At 40.5% G+C, this 15,525-nt stretch overlaps 1 protein-coding gene across 2 annotated transcripts in view; it reads right to left on the reverse strand.

Moving 5' to 3' along the window:
* Positions 1-15,525, reverse strand: part of AP3D1 (adaptor related protein complex 3 delta 1 subunit) — an 89,539-nt gene that overhangs the window by 18,109 nt on the left and 55,905 nt on the right. For both annotated transcript variants that reach the window (XR_002096631.1, XM_019513320.1), the window contains exons 13-22: positions 13,201-13,349; positions 12,878-13,108; positions 10,993-11,224; positions 8,119-8,264; positions 7,832-7,973; positions 6,613-6,684; positions 4,987-5,062; positions 3,859-4,058; positions 3,109-3,182; positions 295-493 (exon numbers count right to left, since the gene is read on the reverse strand). Coding sequence is in view for 1 of the 2 variants with exons in the window: in XM_019513320.1 (XP_019368865.1) it covers positions 295-493; positions 3,109-3,182; positions 3,859-4,058; positions 4,987-5,062; positions 6,613-6,684; positions 7,832-7,973; positions 8,119-8,264; positions 10,993-11,224; positions 12,878-13,108; positions 13,201-13,349 (1,521 nt within the window). In the remaining variant the exon portion in view is untranslated. The remainder of the gene's footprint in view (positions 1-294; positions 494-3,108; positions 3,183-3,858; positions 4,059-4,986; positions 5,063-6,612; positions 6,685-7,831; positions 7,974-8,118; positions 8,265-10,992; positions 11,225-12,877; positions 13,109-13,200; positions 13,350-15,525) is intronic.

Here is a 15,525-nt window from a genome sequence, read left to right on the forward strand (position 1 = left end):
CCTTTATTAGATCTGTGGGAAGGAAAGGAACGCTGTGTGTTCTGCTGGGATTGGACATTTACTGGCTTTCAGGACTAAGTGGCTATTATTTTTGTGTTTAAGCAGAGGGGTCTAGACATGTCATTTTTAAGGTTGTAAAAATCCAAGGAAATGAAAAATGTTAAAAATAATCAGCTGTTGGTGTCTTATTAGCAGCCACGTTTGACCACCGAAATATAAGAATTTTTTACTATATAATATAAGCATATTAGCTGCAACACAGTGATCTAATCACAGGACGTGCCTTAGAATTACCTTCTTTTCTTCTTCATCCACCTTTCTCTCTTTGTCTTTCTTCTTTTCTTTTTCTCGCTCTCTCTCTCTGTGCTTCTTTTCCTTCTTTTTGGGTTTCTTACTCTTTTTCTCTACTAAGGGAGCTTCTGTGTCTGGAGACTTGAGGTTCTCAGTATTTCTGTGTTTTTGCACTGGCAGCTTCTCACTATCTGCTAAGGGTCTTAAAAATGCATGATGAGTTACCTTCAATGAAGACTGTTTCCCAGCTGCCCACAGCACTTGCTGGATTCCCAGACAAGTTTGTGTTTGTAAAGATCAGATGATAGCTTCTCCTTAGAATGGAACTAGTCTCAACCCACGCAAACACTTTAGTATCCCAGGAGCGGCTCAGTTTTGCAGCCAGACACTGCCCCCATGCATCAGAAGTTAAATGAAAACATTCTGCAGGCAACTGTGAGCTGTGATCCCTCTGGCACTCACCCATCAATTGATAATGACGCACTTGCAGATTAAGTAACGCTTACAGAAAACACACACGTATACTCCCTGCACTCTTGCAAACCTATGAAGTAATCCTTGAGGATAGGTGTAAAACAGGAGGAAACATTTGCAATAATAAATGTCACAAGCCAAGCAACATGATGTAACTTTTGAGGTGACAGCTTGTCTTAAATCCTTGAACAAGAATTCTTTCTTAATCTTGCCCCTGGATAGGACCATTCCAAGTTTAATAGATTTTAAGATTTCTTAGCATAGATATTGAGTTTCTATGCTTCATGTTGGAAGGCTGTGCTGAGTCAATAGCCCAGCACTCCATTAAAATGAGTTTCTACTCTACATCAGCGTACCCCAATTTTAAAAAAAGTACTTAATAATGTAGCAATAAATACCATGCTGGCAACCCCTACTTAGACATAAGCAGCATAGAAACAAACATCCATCATCTTTCCCCACTGCTGGCAAACTGGGGTGCCAGAAAGTAAAGAGAGACAAAGTCCGTTAACTGTTACTTTCAGATGAGTTTCTGTTCAAATGCTGATTCTCACGTTTGAGCAGGCATCATCAGTTCATGAAGACACTTATTGTTCTCATTCAGTTCAGTTTTTTGCTTAAACAGTATGAAGAACTGGACTTGATCCAACTTTACTTCAAAAAACAGACACTGTAAAACCAACAGGATCATACTGGTTTCATCATATGGCAAATCTCCATTTTAGATTTGTTTTATGTGCACCTGAGAGGTGATAGGGGTCAAGGCTCAAAGCAAGCCAGTAAGGATGAAGGAATCTTGCTCATAACTGGATTCATTGGTTTTTAATATATCCATGATCCTGCACACTTTTACACTGTCCCCGCTAAAAAAACCAAAAAAACCAACCAACCTTAGAAAGAAGGCCAACTACTTAATGATATTCTTACCTGGAAGGCTTCCCTGAAACCAGACTGTATGTGTGTGAGTGACACAGACATAGCAGTGCAAGCAGAGAGAGAAAGAGAGAGAAAGGATAGAGATATGAGAAACATGACTGGAGAGTGCAATGACTGTGGAAAGGGGAAGAGCATGGACAGAAGTGTGAAAGTCCAGGGACACCTCCTGGAATACTACTGCATTAAGGCAAGGGTGTAGTGTTTTCTACACTGGTGTGTTTAGCTCAAACAGGACATCTGTTAGGAATTCACTTCCTCTTTGCACTCTTCATTTGCAGAGGTAAACAGACAGGTGAGTATTTTAGGAACGAGCAGATGAACTACATCAGAACAGAGTTTTTGGTATCTCATACTTATGGGACAACAGTCAAGATTTTTAGGTGTGAAATACTCATCCAATTTCTCTGCAAGTATATGACAATGGCCAAGCTTTTAAAGCACATTTATGCAGCTGAGGGACATGAAGAACTGGCCCTAAACAGAATAGTTTACATAGTTTTGCAGGAGGCATCAGTGGGTCATAAACCAGCAACTATATTTAATACATAACCATTTTGTCAAAGAGCAGAAAAATCTGCACACAGAGCTTTGCTGACTGTAATTATTAAAAGGCCTTTGAGAGGTTTAAGGTCTGTGGGAAAGCATGCTAGGTTCCTGGAGTTCCAACACACCCAACCCAAGAAGATCTTCTGGTAGAAGGGCTGCCCTTTTAAACAATTCCATTGGAAAGCAATTCAGACAGGGTAACAGTTGTGAAAGACTGAAAATCCACAAAGAAACAGCATCTGCTTAGGGCATATGATGCTATTAAGTGTAATTCACCATTTCCTGCTGCTCCAAGAACCCCAAATGTCAACAGAGCCATACCAAGAACTGACTTCAATGTGTGCTTTGAAAACCCTGAACAGAGAAGGTGGTGGTCCCTCAAATGCAGGCAAGAATTGATGGATTTGGGTAAATTTATGTATTGGAAGCTTGTTAGATTCATTCGTGTATGTGCAGTTCTACCTAGATGATTGGTCCCCTTAGTTTCAGAGGCTCCAGCCTCACTCACAGAACCAGTCTCTAAAAGAGAAAAAATCTACCTGCCTAAGTGACCAGAGAAAAGGTAGGGTATAACAGATGCACTCCTGGTCTAACAGGGACAATGTGTTTTGCAGAAATGATGAGTGGGCTGTAATGTTAGGTACTATAGCTCTTTCTCAGAAAAATCAGTCCCTCCACTACAAACCATTAGTAACCTTTACCTGATCATGGTGAAAGGGAAGAGGGAAGACCATGGTGCAAGGTGGATTATGACCCTATAAACCATAAGTTTTAAATCACCTTAACTTTTGTAGCCCAGAGCCTTTGTGCATTCTGGCTTACAAGCAAGAATACTCATACATAATACAGTTTTGTACTTACTTATCCAGATCTATATCAAGGGCCTTATATGGATCATTGGGATCTTTGTCATCCTCATCACTGGGCAGTGCGTTCTAGGGTGAGAGAAACAGGCTACTAATTAAGGAAGTGAGCTGAGAGCACAATTTCAAGCCAGAGGTAGAACTTCCCAAACTCCACCTGAATACAGACCTCCTTGCAATCAGACGTGAGAAGTCACATGGCCTGTCAAACTTAATTTAGCACTCTGTCTTTTATCAATGAATTTACAAGGACAATGATATTCCCCATACAGCCCCAGGATTTGCATTCCCACTGTTTGCCCAATGTTACTCCAAAACAAATTTGGACTGTACAGCATGTACAGAATTAGCATGTACAATTCATTTTAGCTGCAAATCTGCTGACCGGAAAGCAAGTTATAGTCGCAGTGAAGCAACAAAATATAATAAATGAAGCAGCTATGTCACTATCATTATTTTCATGGCAGATATGGATACCATAAGTTTTACCAGTCTTCTGTTTTTCCTCTGGTTGCAGTCTTTGGCTCTCTGCATCAAAAGTTAACGATTCTCTCTCCTTTGAAAGGGCAGGTCAAAAGACTCTCTCATTAGGGATTCCATATGCTGCTGCTTAGGCAGTTTTGAAATACTCAGGAGTCTCAGGCCATGATGACCCAACTGAGGCTGACTGTGTTTTGAGACACTTGGAGGGTCACAAAACCAAGAGCAACATGTTGAGACTCCTGAGACTATTAAGCAAACAACTGACCTCTGGCATCTCCTCTGTGATGATGTCCACATGCTGGGCTGGGGCAATGTCCTCATCGCTCTCCGTGTGTAGCGAGTTATGGCGGTGGTGTTTACCTTTCTTCTCTTTTTTCTGCTTTTTCTTCTTTTTGTCTTTCTCCAACTTCTGCTTATGCCTCCGCTCCTCTTCCAGTTTTACATACTGGTCAGACATAGGCATTCCTGTAGAGAAGGGCCCAAACTGCTCTCAGGCTAGAGTCTACTCTGAGGTTAACCATCTCCATAGTCAATGGTTCAAACAAACATTTATTTTCCTCCCAACTCCTCGTCCAGACTCCCAGATGGGAAGTAGCATACTACACTTTTACTTAACCCTCCCCCCTGCAGCCTCTCAACAGAAGCTTCTCCTGCCCAACTCCTTATCCCTTTAGAAACCGGCAGACAAAATTCTCCTCTGAATCTTGCCTGAATCTTGTGGACTTAACGTGGGTTAAACATCGACACTAAATGGAAGAATGCGACTCCAAGGCTACAAGAATATAAATATTTCACAATATTTTTTTCATGTTTTGGAGAAACCCTTTACTATACCTTAGGAGAAAAAATGTCAATAGCTATAAATCTGCAAGTGAAGACACTGACTTCTGAGAGATGCATATTAAGAGATGCTCAACCACATATTACTCCTGAGCAATTATTTTTCAGATCTATAACTTATCATTAACCAGAAAGCAGCATATTAGTGTCACTACTATTGCTAAATTCTCTCAGTGTCCCCATCCACTGGTCTCTGACATCAACTTTTTGCCTTACCGTACCACAGAACTTGGTTATGTTCTGAAGATGCTTCCTAACGATATTGGTTCCTTTTCATGTTTGAATATGTATTATATTTACCTGTTAAGCTGTTTGAACTTGAGCACACTTAAAAAAAAAAGTGGGCCTCATATTCAGAATAATAGACTAACAGAGTAATTCAAACAGAGTTTTGCATTAAACGGCTGTATTTCTTAGCACACTAAAAAGTGACAACCAACATGGGAACTATGTGAGAGACTGTAAAAGCTCATGCCATAAAACAGAGGAAATGACTACTTCTGTTTAAATCATTAGCTTCAACTCCATTTTGAAACTGGTTTGATGTGCTTACCTGGAACTTTCAAGGGAACAGAAAGGTCTATTTGGACTACAGGTATATGCTCCACACCTGGAGTGTCCTGGTATCGCTGGGTAAGTGAAAGAAAAACTGTATCAGTGTTGACTTCACAGCACACCGAGTTGTTGCGCGTCAGTTCAACATTCGATTACCTACATTAACACTTTAAATATGCAGTCAGTTAACTAGTTATATTATTTAGAAACATTTCTGATGGAGATGTTCATAATGGAGATATTTCAAAATATTAAAATAAAAGTGTAATCTTTGAAGTTAGTATGTCAAAGGATAGATTAATATTCAGAGAACCTGAAAAACGGATTAGCACTCAGACACTGCTACCAACTGATCAATACTGCTCTGGACCTTCCTTCTAGCTAGTGTTCTAGCGTTATTTGTTTCAGACAAGAAAAGCACATATAACTGGTTGAAAAACATTCATGGCTTGCTACTTCTAAGGTAAACAATGAAGATCTAAGTTATCAAGGCAGTCTCAGGATGTAATGGGGATAAGGAAAGCCCTAATTCTGGGAGAGAAGAAGAATAAAAGAAAACAGTACAATAATCTCATGCTCATTTGAGGCTTTTGGACACATGGAACATTCAAGTCAGCCACTAACTAGCTGACACATCACACTGACTGTTCACACATGGTGCTCTCAGTACTTTATCTTGCCTCTGCTTTTCACTATGCTCAGTATACCAGGCAATCTGCATGGCTCCCACCTGCCAAGTGTATCTGCTGCATCAAAAACATACCATTGATCTCAACAAAATGTCCACATGGAACAGAAAATCTTGGGATATGGGAGTGAATAAATATTAAAAAAAATCATTACTGCAAAAGAAGCACAACATCTACTCACATTATTGGACCAGGGGATTCACTTGACTTTGTATTTTAAGTTCTTTGCAGCTACTTGTATATTTATTTTCTCTAGCTCTTCTTGCTATCTTAGAGCCCCGGCTGAATATTAAATACTAGGCTTTATGAGATGAATTCATAATTCATATGAGTAAGACTATACCCGACAGTCTTCTAAAAAAGGACCACAACAATTACTGTTACAATGGTTCCCAAACTTCAGGTCAACAGAAGAGTCACAGAAAGCAGAGTGGTCACACGATGCTAACTTGTTTCCAGCTTTTCAATGCAAAGAGACCTCAAAACAATGGCTAAACACAAAGAGTGCTAGTCAGTCCAACTTCCTAGAGGAGGGATCAGTGCTACAGGGAAGTAGTAAGCCATCAAGGGTTAAAAAAAGCAAAGGAGGAAGTAATCAGACAGACACACAGGCAAGGAAAAGATCATCACAGGGCCCAATAACTTGGGGAGCAAAGGACGACAGTTTTTAAAAATCAAATCAAAACATTTTCTTGCACTGAAGAGCCCCACTCCATAAATGAATTACTGCCCCAGAGGTACACCGTCATTATGGCAACTGCAGCAATGACTTCAATGCTGTTAGGTGACCATGGCCAGGGTGGAAGTGGTTAGACAGCTCCCAGGAAGATGGGATGGATCCAAAGGAGAGTATTAAGATGCAGCTACAAAATGCTGATAGCCCCTGCATTTGTTCTATTAGACAGTGAAAGTGGCTTCAAGCAAGCCAGACTTACTTTCTGTGGAGACGGAGAACTTTTAATGTAAAATGGATTGTTTGCCTGTTCTTGCTTCCGGACTTCTCGGCGCTTTAAAAAAAAAAAAAAAAAAAAAAAAAAAAAAAAAAAAAAAAAAAAAAAAAAAAAAGGTATTTGTAGTTACTGCACTGACTCAAGCTCACTCTCCACTTTATTTCCAGACACTGCAAAGTGTGATCACACAGTATATTTGGAGCGCTGAAAACAACTCACAAAAGGCTACAGGGAAATAACCGCTGATTAAACCTCTCCAGTTTTCAAGTTTCATAGTTACAAGGAAGTGTAGCAAACAGCTGTTAAGGAAATTCTACCAAATAATATCCCTCCCATCTGTTCTTCCAAGCTGGGGACGGGAGAGGTGTGGGGGGATGTGGGTGTGTGTGTGTGGGAATTCATGGGTTTCATGGAAAAATACAGGTGCAAAGCCCAACAAAAATGCCCATGTCTAACCCTGCACCCCAAATGCTATTGCAAACTGTGCATTCCCTGCCAGAAAATGCTAGGGATTGACTAACAGTAAGTAAAAACCCACACATTTACTTTAAATCATAAGTTGAGTGAGTGGCACTTGGTAAAGAACAGTCTCTGTGTTTACAGCCATCAAAACAATTGGAGAGTTTACAGGGCAAATTTTCAGAAGAGCTGTTCTCCCTGTTGGTACCAGGTTCTCAAGAGGTTTAGCTCCCACTTCAGGAATAAAGCAAGCGGAAAGAAGAGCTCTGCAAGTTGGATGCTGAGCACTTCCAAAAACCTGGTCCTACGTACTTGGCTTTCATCCCAAAGACAAAGGCAATGGGAATCAAGACAACATTGTTATCAGCATGGACCTAACAAAAATGGATTAGTCAGGTAGTTTCATAGTTGGTAGGGTTGGAAGGGACCTGAGCAGATCATCAAGTCCAACCCCCTGCTATGGGCAGGAAAGGACGCTGGGGTCAAACGACCCCAGCAAGGTGATTAGAAGCCTCCTTTTGAAGACCCCCAAGGTAGAAGTCAGCACCACTTCCCTTAGAAGTTGGTTTCAGATTCTGGGCGTCCTTATATACAAAGATTTGCATCCTTGCTCACTCTGCTTCCAACTCGGGAAGCTGTGCAAGGTACATGCCCTCAGCTGCACTAAAAAAAATTACTGCAACTACTTCAGTGATTTTGAACGTACCATTATATTAGTAGTATGTGCATATCAACATTTACTTACCCTGGCAAGCTCCTCTTCATCCATCTCTGGCTGTCTGGGTCTAGAATGCCTTTGTTCTTCATCATGAAAGATTGTTTTGGGTTTTTCATCTTCAGACTCACTATCTGAGGGAGGCTCATTGATCCAAGCATCAAGATCCAAGCTAGGAAGAATGGCAACAGATGGATTTACTTACTTACATACAGCTTAATTCCGTTTCTCCATGCATGTACATATATGTAGGATTTCTCGCTACAGAACCAGTACTTATGCATTTAAAGCAATGTTGTAAGGATAAAAGCTCTTACCCTTCTGGAACCGGGACTTTTTTCTGTGCTTTAGGAGCTACAGGGTTCAGCTCGCCTGCAAACAGTGCTATCACTTCCTCAGCTACAGGCACCTCTTTTGCTTGTAGCTTCTGAATATATTTAATCAGTTGCAAGATGCAGGAGGCCTGAAAGCCAAATATAAAAACAAGTTAAAAAACAGTGTCGATGCACCGACTGTTGCTGAATAAGAACCCTGTCTAAACAACCACAGTAAGATGAAGCACTTTGTTAACTGTGCAGATCCTGGCAATGGGGGATTAAGGAAGGTGGGATTTCTCTCTCAGCAATCTCCAACCTTGGGCATATAAACTCCCAAATCTGTGCCTGCTTCCCATCTGTAACATATGGATAATCCCTATCAAGTATGATGGAATCAGAAAATTAGGGTTGAAAGGGACCCTCAGGAGGTCACCCCCTGCTCAGAACAGGACCATCCCCAACTAGATCATTCTCACAAAACATTCAGATTCCCTCAGATCCTAAAATGAAGTATATTATAGGTTGAATTTTCAGAAGTGTTTAATGAAGCTGGGAGAACAAGCCACGCTAAAAGCAGAAGATGAGCTACATGAACAAAATATCGTTGATGCCTGAAGATGACATGCATCACACACAATTCAGAATTAGTGTTCCTCTAAATCAGCGGTACCCAACCTAGGGTCATGACCTAAATCAGGGTCATGCGGGGTCCTCAGGAGGATTCAAGAACACTTTTAGGTTCACCGCTGAGTGTGGCGCAGGACCCCCCCCAACAACAAAAAGGTTGGGAACCACTGCTCTGAATAGTGAGCCTCTTCCCATTAGGAATGCTCATACAGGGAATGTCCCAATGATATGCATGTTCTGTTTCTTCATCTCCACAAATAGAGGCAAATTAAATACCAGATATGCAAAACAGGTAACCAAGTTCAGCTACAAAGGATCCTACACTGATTTTTTCAAGAAAGTGCTCAGGATGCATGAGAAAAGTCAGTCACTTGGGGCTTCCAATTTAAAGAAAGTTAGAATGTAAAGGAAGATAGTCTCATGGAAAAAAAACACTGACTGACTTGTGTATGCATTATTTAAATTTCCTAAGAATGTAAAAATCAAAATAAGGACCCATGTTCCTGCGTAACTACTTTATTCCTCCAGCTTATCATGGTGTTAATGATTCAAGATGAGTAGCCTTACAACGGTTGAGGCCTAAGGAAAGGTATTGCGATATTCAAAAGCTTGCCTATGTCTATACCAACCATACAATTGGTCCAATAAAAGATAAGAAGTCTTGCCTAGCCTTACAACAGCCAGTCTGTACTTCATAGCACAGTGAATCAAGCCATTGCACAATACTTCACAACAGGGGCAGAAATGAAACATCACCCCCTTTACAAATAGGGAAACTGGCATTAACAAACAGGGAAACTTGATAGTAACTTGAAGTTACTGTGGAAGTAGGAAAGTTACTTATCCTGTCTTTGCTGCTGGCAGCAAGTCAATGGAAGATACAAGAAAAGAACTTGCTTTATGATTCAGGCGCTGCTCTAAAATCCAAGCGTGCTAATCATTAAATGTAAATGCCTGTGTGTACCTTCTCAAAAATGTGGTTTTGTATGCATTTCCCAGAGACAAACATTTGTAAAACCATACAGGCATGTCTATATGGGGCTTTTAGTACATTTTTTTTTTTTTTAACATTGCCTTACTTTTCTTACTCTGATGTAATATTCAGCTGCCAAAATTAGACTGCACAGGTTCAAAGTCAGGAAGTTTTAAACATATTTCGTTATGGACATCAAATTCTTTGCTTTCATTACTGCGCTGCATTACTATAACTATGCTTGCCATTTTTATTTTATATTACGTGTACCAAAATCAACTAAAAGCTTTAAAGGTTTAAGTGAACAGAGAAGTGAGAGTAATATATGGTTCTAGCTTTCCAGTTCTAATATCATGTCTCCTGCTCCCACCTTAGTGACCTTTCATTCCCTTCATTTTCTGCACCCCCATAACTTTTTTTTTCTGATTCAGCTGGGAATGCTTATGTTATTTTAGAGTGCTCATTCTATTCCCCTGAGAACCCATTTCAAACATCAAATTTTATACTCATTCTTTGCATCACTTGCTAATACATAACACTTGACAGTCACCTTGAATAATTTTGAATTACCTCTTGTGGGAAAAAAAAAGTTTTACTCCAAAAGGTGATGAATTACATGGTATGGTGCAGCGCAGTAATGAAAGCAAAGAATTTGATGCTGCTTTATGTGCAAGTATGAATATAGCATTTACAGATTCAAACCTCACAATCACATGCCAGTAACTGCATACTTATTTATATATTTGGTGTAATGATTAAGGCACAGGACTGGGTGTCAACTTTGTGCTCCATCATGATCTTGCCTTGCAAGTGATGCTGGGAAAATTACTCAAACTGCTTCTCACTTTCTACATTGCTGAGGCATGCAAGGTGCAGGATGCAAACAGGATCCTTTGATAAGACATTTTAAGGGAGGTTATTTTGGGGGTTATTTCTGCAGTGTGTGCATCACACAAACACTGGCTGCATCTACACAAGATGACAACTGCGCAGCAGCATCACATGGCAGAAAGCATGACATGACGCTACTGTGCAGTAATCTCGGGCTACTGTGCAGTCAGGGTCACAAAAACAGCTGTTTGGCAGTGCTAATAAACAGTAACTCCGATTACTCCGCAGTCATTTAGTACTTGACTATGCAAGTACTAAATGATTACATAAGAATGACTGAACAATCAGCATCTCTTGTAGATGCAACCAGACAGCAGAAATAATTAGTATTAGTATCAGAGGCTTGAAGTACAACCGATTTAGGGAAGGTATTCTTCTCTTACCCTTTCCTGGACTTCTAGATCTGCACTCTGTACAAACTGAGGCAAACGGTCAATCATCAGCTGGGTAATTTCCTGGGATGATTCCTTCTCACCAGCTTGCTCTTTTTGCTGTAGGATGGATGCATAAAGCTTTACCATGTTCTGCACATAAACTGCCTGGATGTGACCTGGTAAAGTGGTAACTTTAGGCCTCAGCATTGCTTCCAGGGTCTGGTTTGGTTCCTCAAGGTGTCTAGAAGATTGATGGAAGAAAATGGAAGAGAAGTCAATTTAGGAAGCCTGATGTGTTACTGAGTTTCACATGTCACAATACAAATTATTTAGGTATTATGCGCGGGCCTCTCACCACCCCTCAGTCTTGGTCTAACTTTGCTCCAAAGCCAAAGAATGTTCTTGTTTCAATTTCCATGGCCACCTTCCTAGCCAGAAAGTCTAGAAACGTTGGGTAAAAATCCTATCCTCATTGAAAATCATTGGGATTATTACCATGGGCTTCAATGAGGACAGGATTTCGTCCTTTGTTCTTAAATCCTGAGAAAAATACAGAGGTGCACAAGAAATTATTCTTATCAACTGTTTTTATGATATTAAGATTTCCCTGTTCTGTAAATTCCCCTCAATTCTGTTTTGACTGATTGCGTTTAATTCATTCTAGTTTTGATACGTACTATAACATAGATTTTTGAAGATGAGCAATACAGAAAATAGCACAGCAATAATGCATCTGTAGAAGTACAAAACACATACTTGGACTGTACAAATTTTTACTATACCACAGTGTGGTAGGCATTAATACAGCCCCATTTGGCAAAGCAACACTTTGGGTTTCCATGCTTACTGTCTCCATGATCTTCCTATTAAAATATCCTCAAGTTACAAGCTTTTATTTTTTATATAATTTAATCTAGAATTTAAATAGTCAAATGAGATTCCTTCCATCTTCTGTATTGCCAAGAACGAAAGTTCAGTTACACTTCTGCATGGCTCTGAAACGGACTGGAACTAGGCAAATGAAACAGTTGAAGCACAAGCAGTAATAAAATACAAGTTGCACTCTGCCAGTCTTTGTGGTTTTAATCTTCTCATTTTTCCCCACTTACAAAGCTCTTTTCCACTACTGGTTTAAAGCTACACAATGAGGAAACTAGCCAATTACATACACAAAATGCTGTCAAATGCAGAAAGCAAATCAACTGAAGAGGGAACTATGTTCTCGCCTCTTATATTCCTGAGATTTAAATTGAGTTTTCATTTCAAAGCATATCAAGTTATTGGAGGGACTGTACTTGCTGCCTCTGCTACACAATTTGAAACTGGAGAAAAAGCAAAGAGACCTACACCAGGATGATCGGGGGAAAGAAAAGTCAGTCTTATTTAGCCTAGCAAAACAAAGGTTGAGAAGGGATGCGGCTGTCTTTTATGTATACACATCTAGGGGTTTAGCACCAAGGAGAGAGAAGGTCTATCTAAGATAAAGGACAATACTGGCAAAAGAACACTTGGGTAGGAACCAGCCACGAGTAAGTTTAACTGAAACTCAAAAAGTTTCTGACCCTAACAGGAGTGAGGCTCTGTAACAAGCTTCCAAGAAGAGCAAGCTAACTACTTTTAAGATGGAGCCAGATCAGTTAATGAAGACATGTGTTTGATATGGTTACCTGTGACAGCAGAGGAGTAGACTCAGTGACACAGGAGATCCCTTCCAGTCCTATGGTTTGCACTCCTAAGCCTTAGGAACACACTATTCCTTACTCCCTGAGATTATATATATATATATATATGCCGATGCAAGAGTAGCCCAAACAGTTCCCATTTTGGCTTGAAACAGCTGAATTAGTCTGATGGGAAAGACAGAGGTCACTTAAAAAATACCATTTACACTTACTCTGAAAACTCCCCACATATCCAGGCAGCAGCATAAAGCACCTCACAGATCCCATTCCTCTGGGTGTTGCTGGCTATTAGATGGGCATTGTCTAGAAGCATGGCCATCTGGGAAACCGCAAATTTACGAATAGCTTTAACTCTGATCGCTACATCCAGCATCTGAGCTGCTATGAGATGACCATGTCGAGTACCTTCCAAACGAGTCAATTCTACCAGGATGCTGATGTACCTACAGGAGGTGGAAGTGAAACATTCTTAATAGCAGGAAAGCAAGGAGCACCACCACTGCTTCTTTCAAAGTGAACAGGTAAAAGCACTGACCATTCAAAGTTTGTGATGTACTGATAATTGGATTGGCTACATATATCTATGATTTTGGTCAGCAACTCGTCCCTGTATGTTGTCCCTTCAGCTTTATCCACGTGAATCATCAATTTCTTCACTATCTCCATCAAGTTCTTCTTTGATACCTGTTCAAGAGAGTTAGAAAGATGAGACAAAAAGCCTTTACAACATGCTTCCTGCCAATTTAGTTCCATCTCACAGATGCACCTGCTATTAGATGCACCTATGACTGCTTCTGGGTAAGCCAGATATTGGAACACAGGAGGCAGAAATAAGTCTAGACCAGGACTGCTGTACAATTCACCTGCAGCCTGGGACAGTTTCTTGTTGAACTAGCTGAACCTCGTCTTGAGTGCATTTGTTCCAGTCAAATGGCTAAACGAATACTTCTGACTGCTTTCTTGACTTAGCACAAACTTATCAGCCCAGCATGCATTTTAATGAGACCTGACAACTAAATTCAGAATTATTCCCTACTTGCAAGGATGATAGTGATAAAATCTGGCTTCTGCTATGCAACCCAAGTATGAAGCTAGCTGCACTATTTCAAATATGTGCCTTAATTTTCAGTACTTTCCCCAGTAACCAGTCATTCTGATCTCCTCTCAAAATGCAGCACAGTCGAAGGAGAAACTCTATAGAGACCCCTTCTGGCCTCATAGCTCTGCTCCATGCATGCACGCAGAGTTGTGCTGAAGGAAAAATAAAAGCATGTTATTACCTTCCACTCTTATTATTAATGCATCACCACCACAGTTCTGCACGGGCAAACTGTGGTAAAGCTCAGAACCAGTACTATCGGCCATAATAAAGAAACCTACAAGAATACAGTTTAATTTTCAGCTCACGATTGGAGCCTGCCATGTAGCCAACTTGAAAACCCTGAGCTGATTTGAGAGTCATTAACATATACACTCCACAGGCCCCTGGCAGATATTAAAAAACCGGCATGATTTGGATCCGAGGAATGTTATGTTCTGTCCCCAAAACTGTATGCCCTGCGTATGACAGGACAACAAACTATGTTTGGAACAGGGCATATAATCCTCAGAATTAAAATTAGGCAACTGCTAGGGCTGAACCAGCCAAACCAGGACTTGCAGCTGCTTCCAACCTGATCCCAAAAATTGTTTAGGGAAGTGGTATTCAACCTTTTTTTCCCCATTTGCAGACCCCTAAACAATTCTGAATAGAGGTGCTGACTCCTCTGGAAACTTTGAATTCAAAGTGGGGATAGTCATGTACTTTTCATTGATCAAAGTCATCTCTTGCGGACACCTTAGACTGTCTGCAGACCCCCCAGGGGTCTGTGGAACACAAGTTGAAAACCACTGCTTCACGGGGGTGGGGCACCCTGCGTGCTGAACCCAAACTGTCCCGTGGCCCACTGTAGTGCTCAGCTAAGAGATGGGATGGGAGCATGGAGCAGTCGGGTCTGGGACACATGCTATGTTCAATTTAAGGCATGATACAAACCAATCACAATGATGTTCCACATTAAGTGTGATTTGCTGTTTTGTCACATCATAGATCAGCTGAACAAGGCATGTTACAATGCAATTAACAGAACTGGACCATAAATATAATGTCTGCCAAGGCCCATGGTGTCAGTTTATAAGTCACTTTTCAGAGCGTACCTTGGAACACACTGACCTCCTGAGAGTTCTGTAAAGCACAGTGACCACATTGTCTCAAGCTAATCTTATATCCTATGTTTTGTTAGTAAGTAGATGGAAAGATCTCCAAGGAAGTTTAGGCAATATGGAAATGCTGCTAGAAATCAGAATATAGCACAGTTCCTTTTAAGGCAGCATTCCAGGAGGATGCTATACATCACTGTCTGATGAACCAACTTTTGCATAGTGTGTGAAAACAGATTTTCACATCCTGTAATCAAGATTAATACCTGCTGCATTTTTCAGAAAAAAGAAATATTTAAAATCCTATAACATTTTGTTGAGTTCATTACTTTTAGTTTGGTTTGTTATTGCAGGGTTAGCAGTATAATTCTAAATTACCAGGAAAAAAAAAACAACCAACTTTGATACAACAGTCTTTATTTTCAGCTCCTCAAGCTTTTCAATGTTGAGGAATGATAAAATCTGCCATGCAACATCCCACATGGATGAGTTTTAGGGAGTTGAGGCTTTTCAGTGAAAGACCTTTTATATACCAAGTCATAATTATAGCCCCCTCAAAGATCAAGAAGATTCTGTCCATAAAGCTGCTTAGCATACATGGCATTATTAAAGTTTTCTTGGACAGCAGCCACACAAAACGCACACAGGCAAACACCCAAGG

This window comes from Gavialis gangeticus, unplaced genomic scaffold (genome assembly GCF_001723915.1).
Source record: "Gavialis gangeticus isolate Ggan-Ray unplaced genomic scaffold, GavGan_comp1, whole genome shotgun sequence".
Taxonomy (NCBI): Eukaryota; Metazoa; Chordata; order Crocodylia; family Gavialidae; genus Gavialis; species Gavialis gangeticus.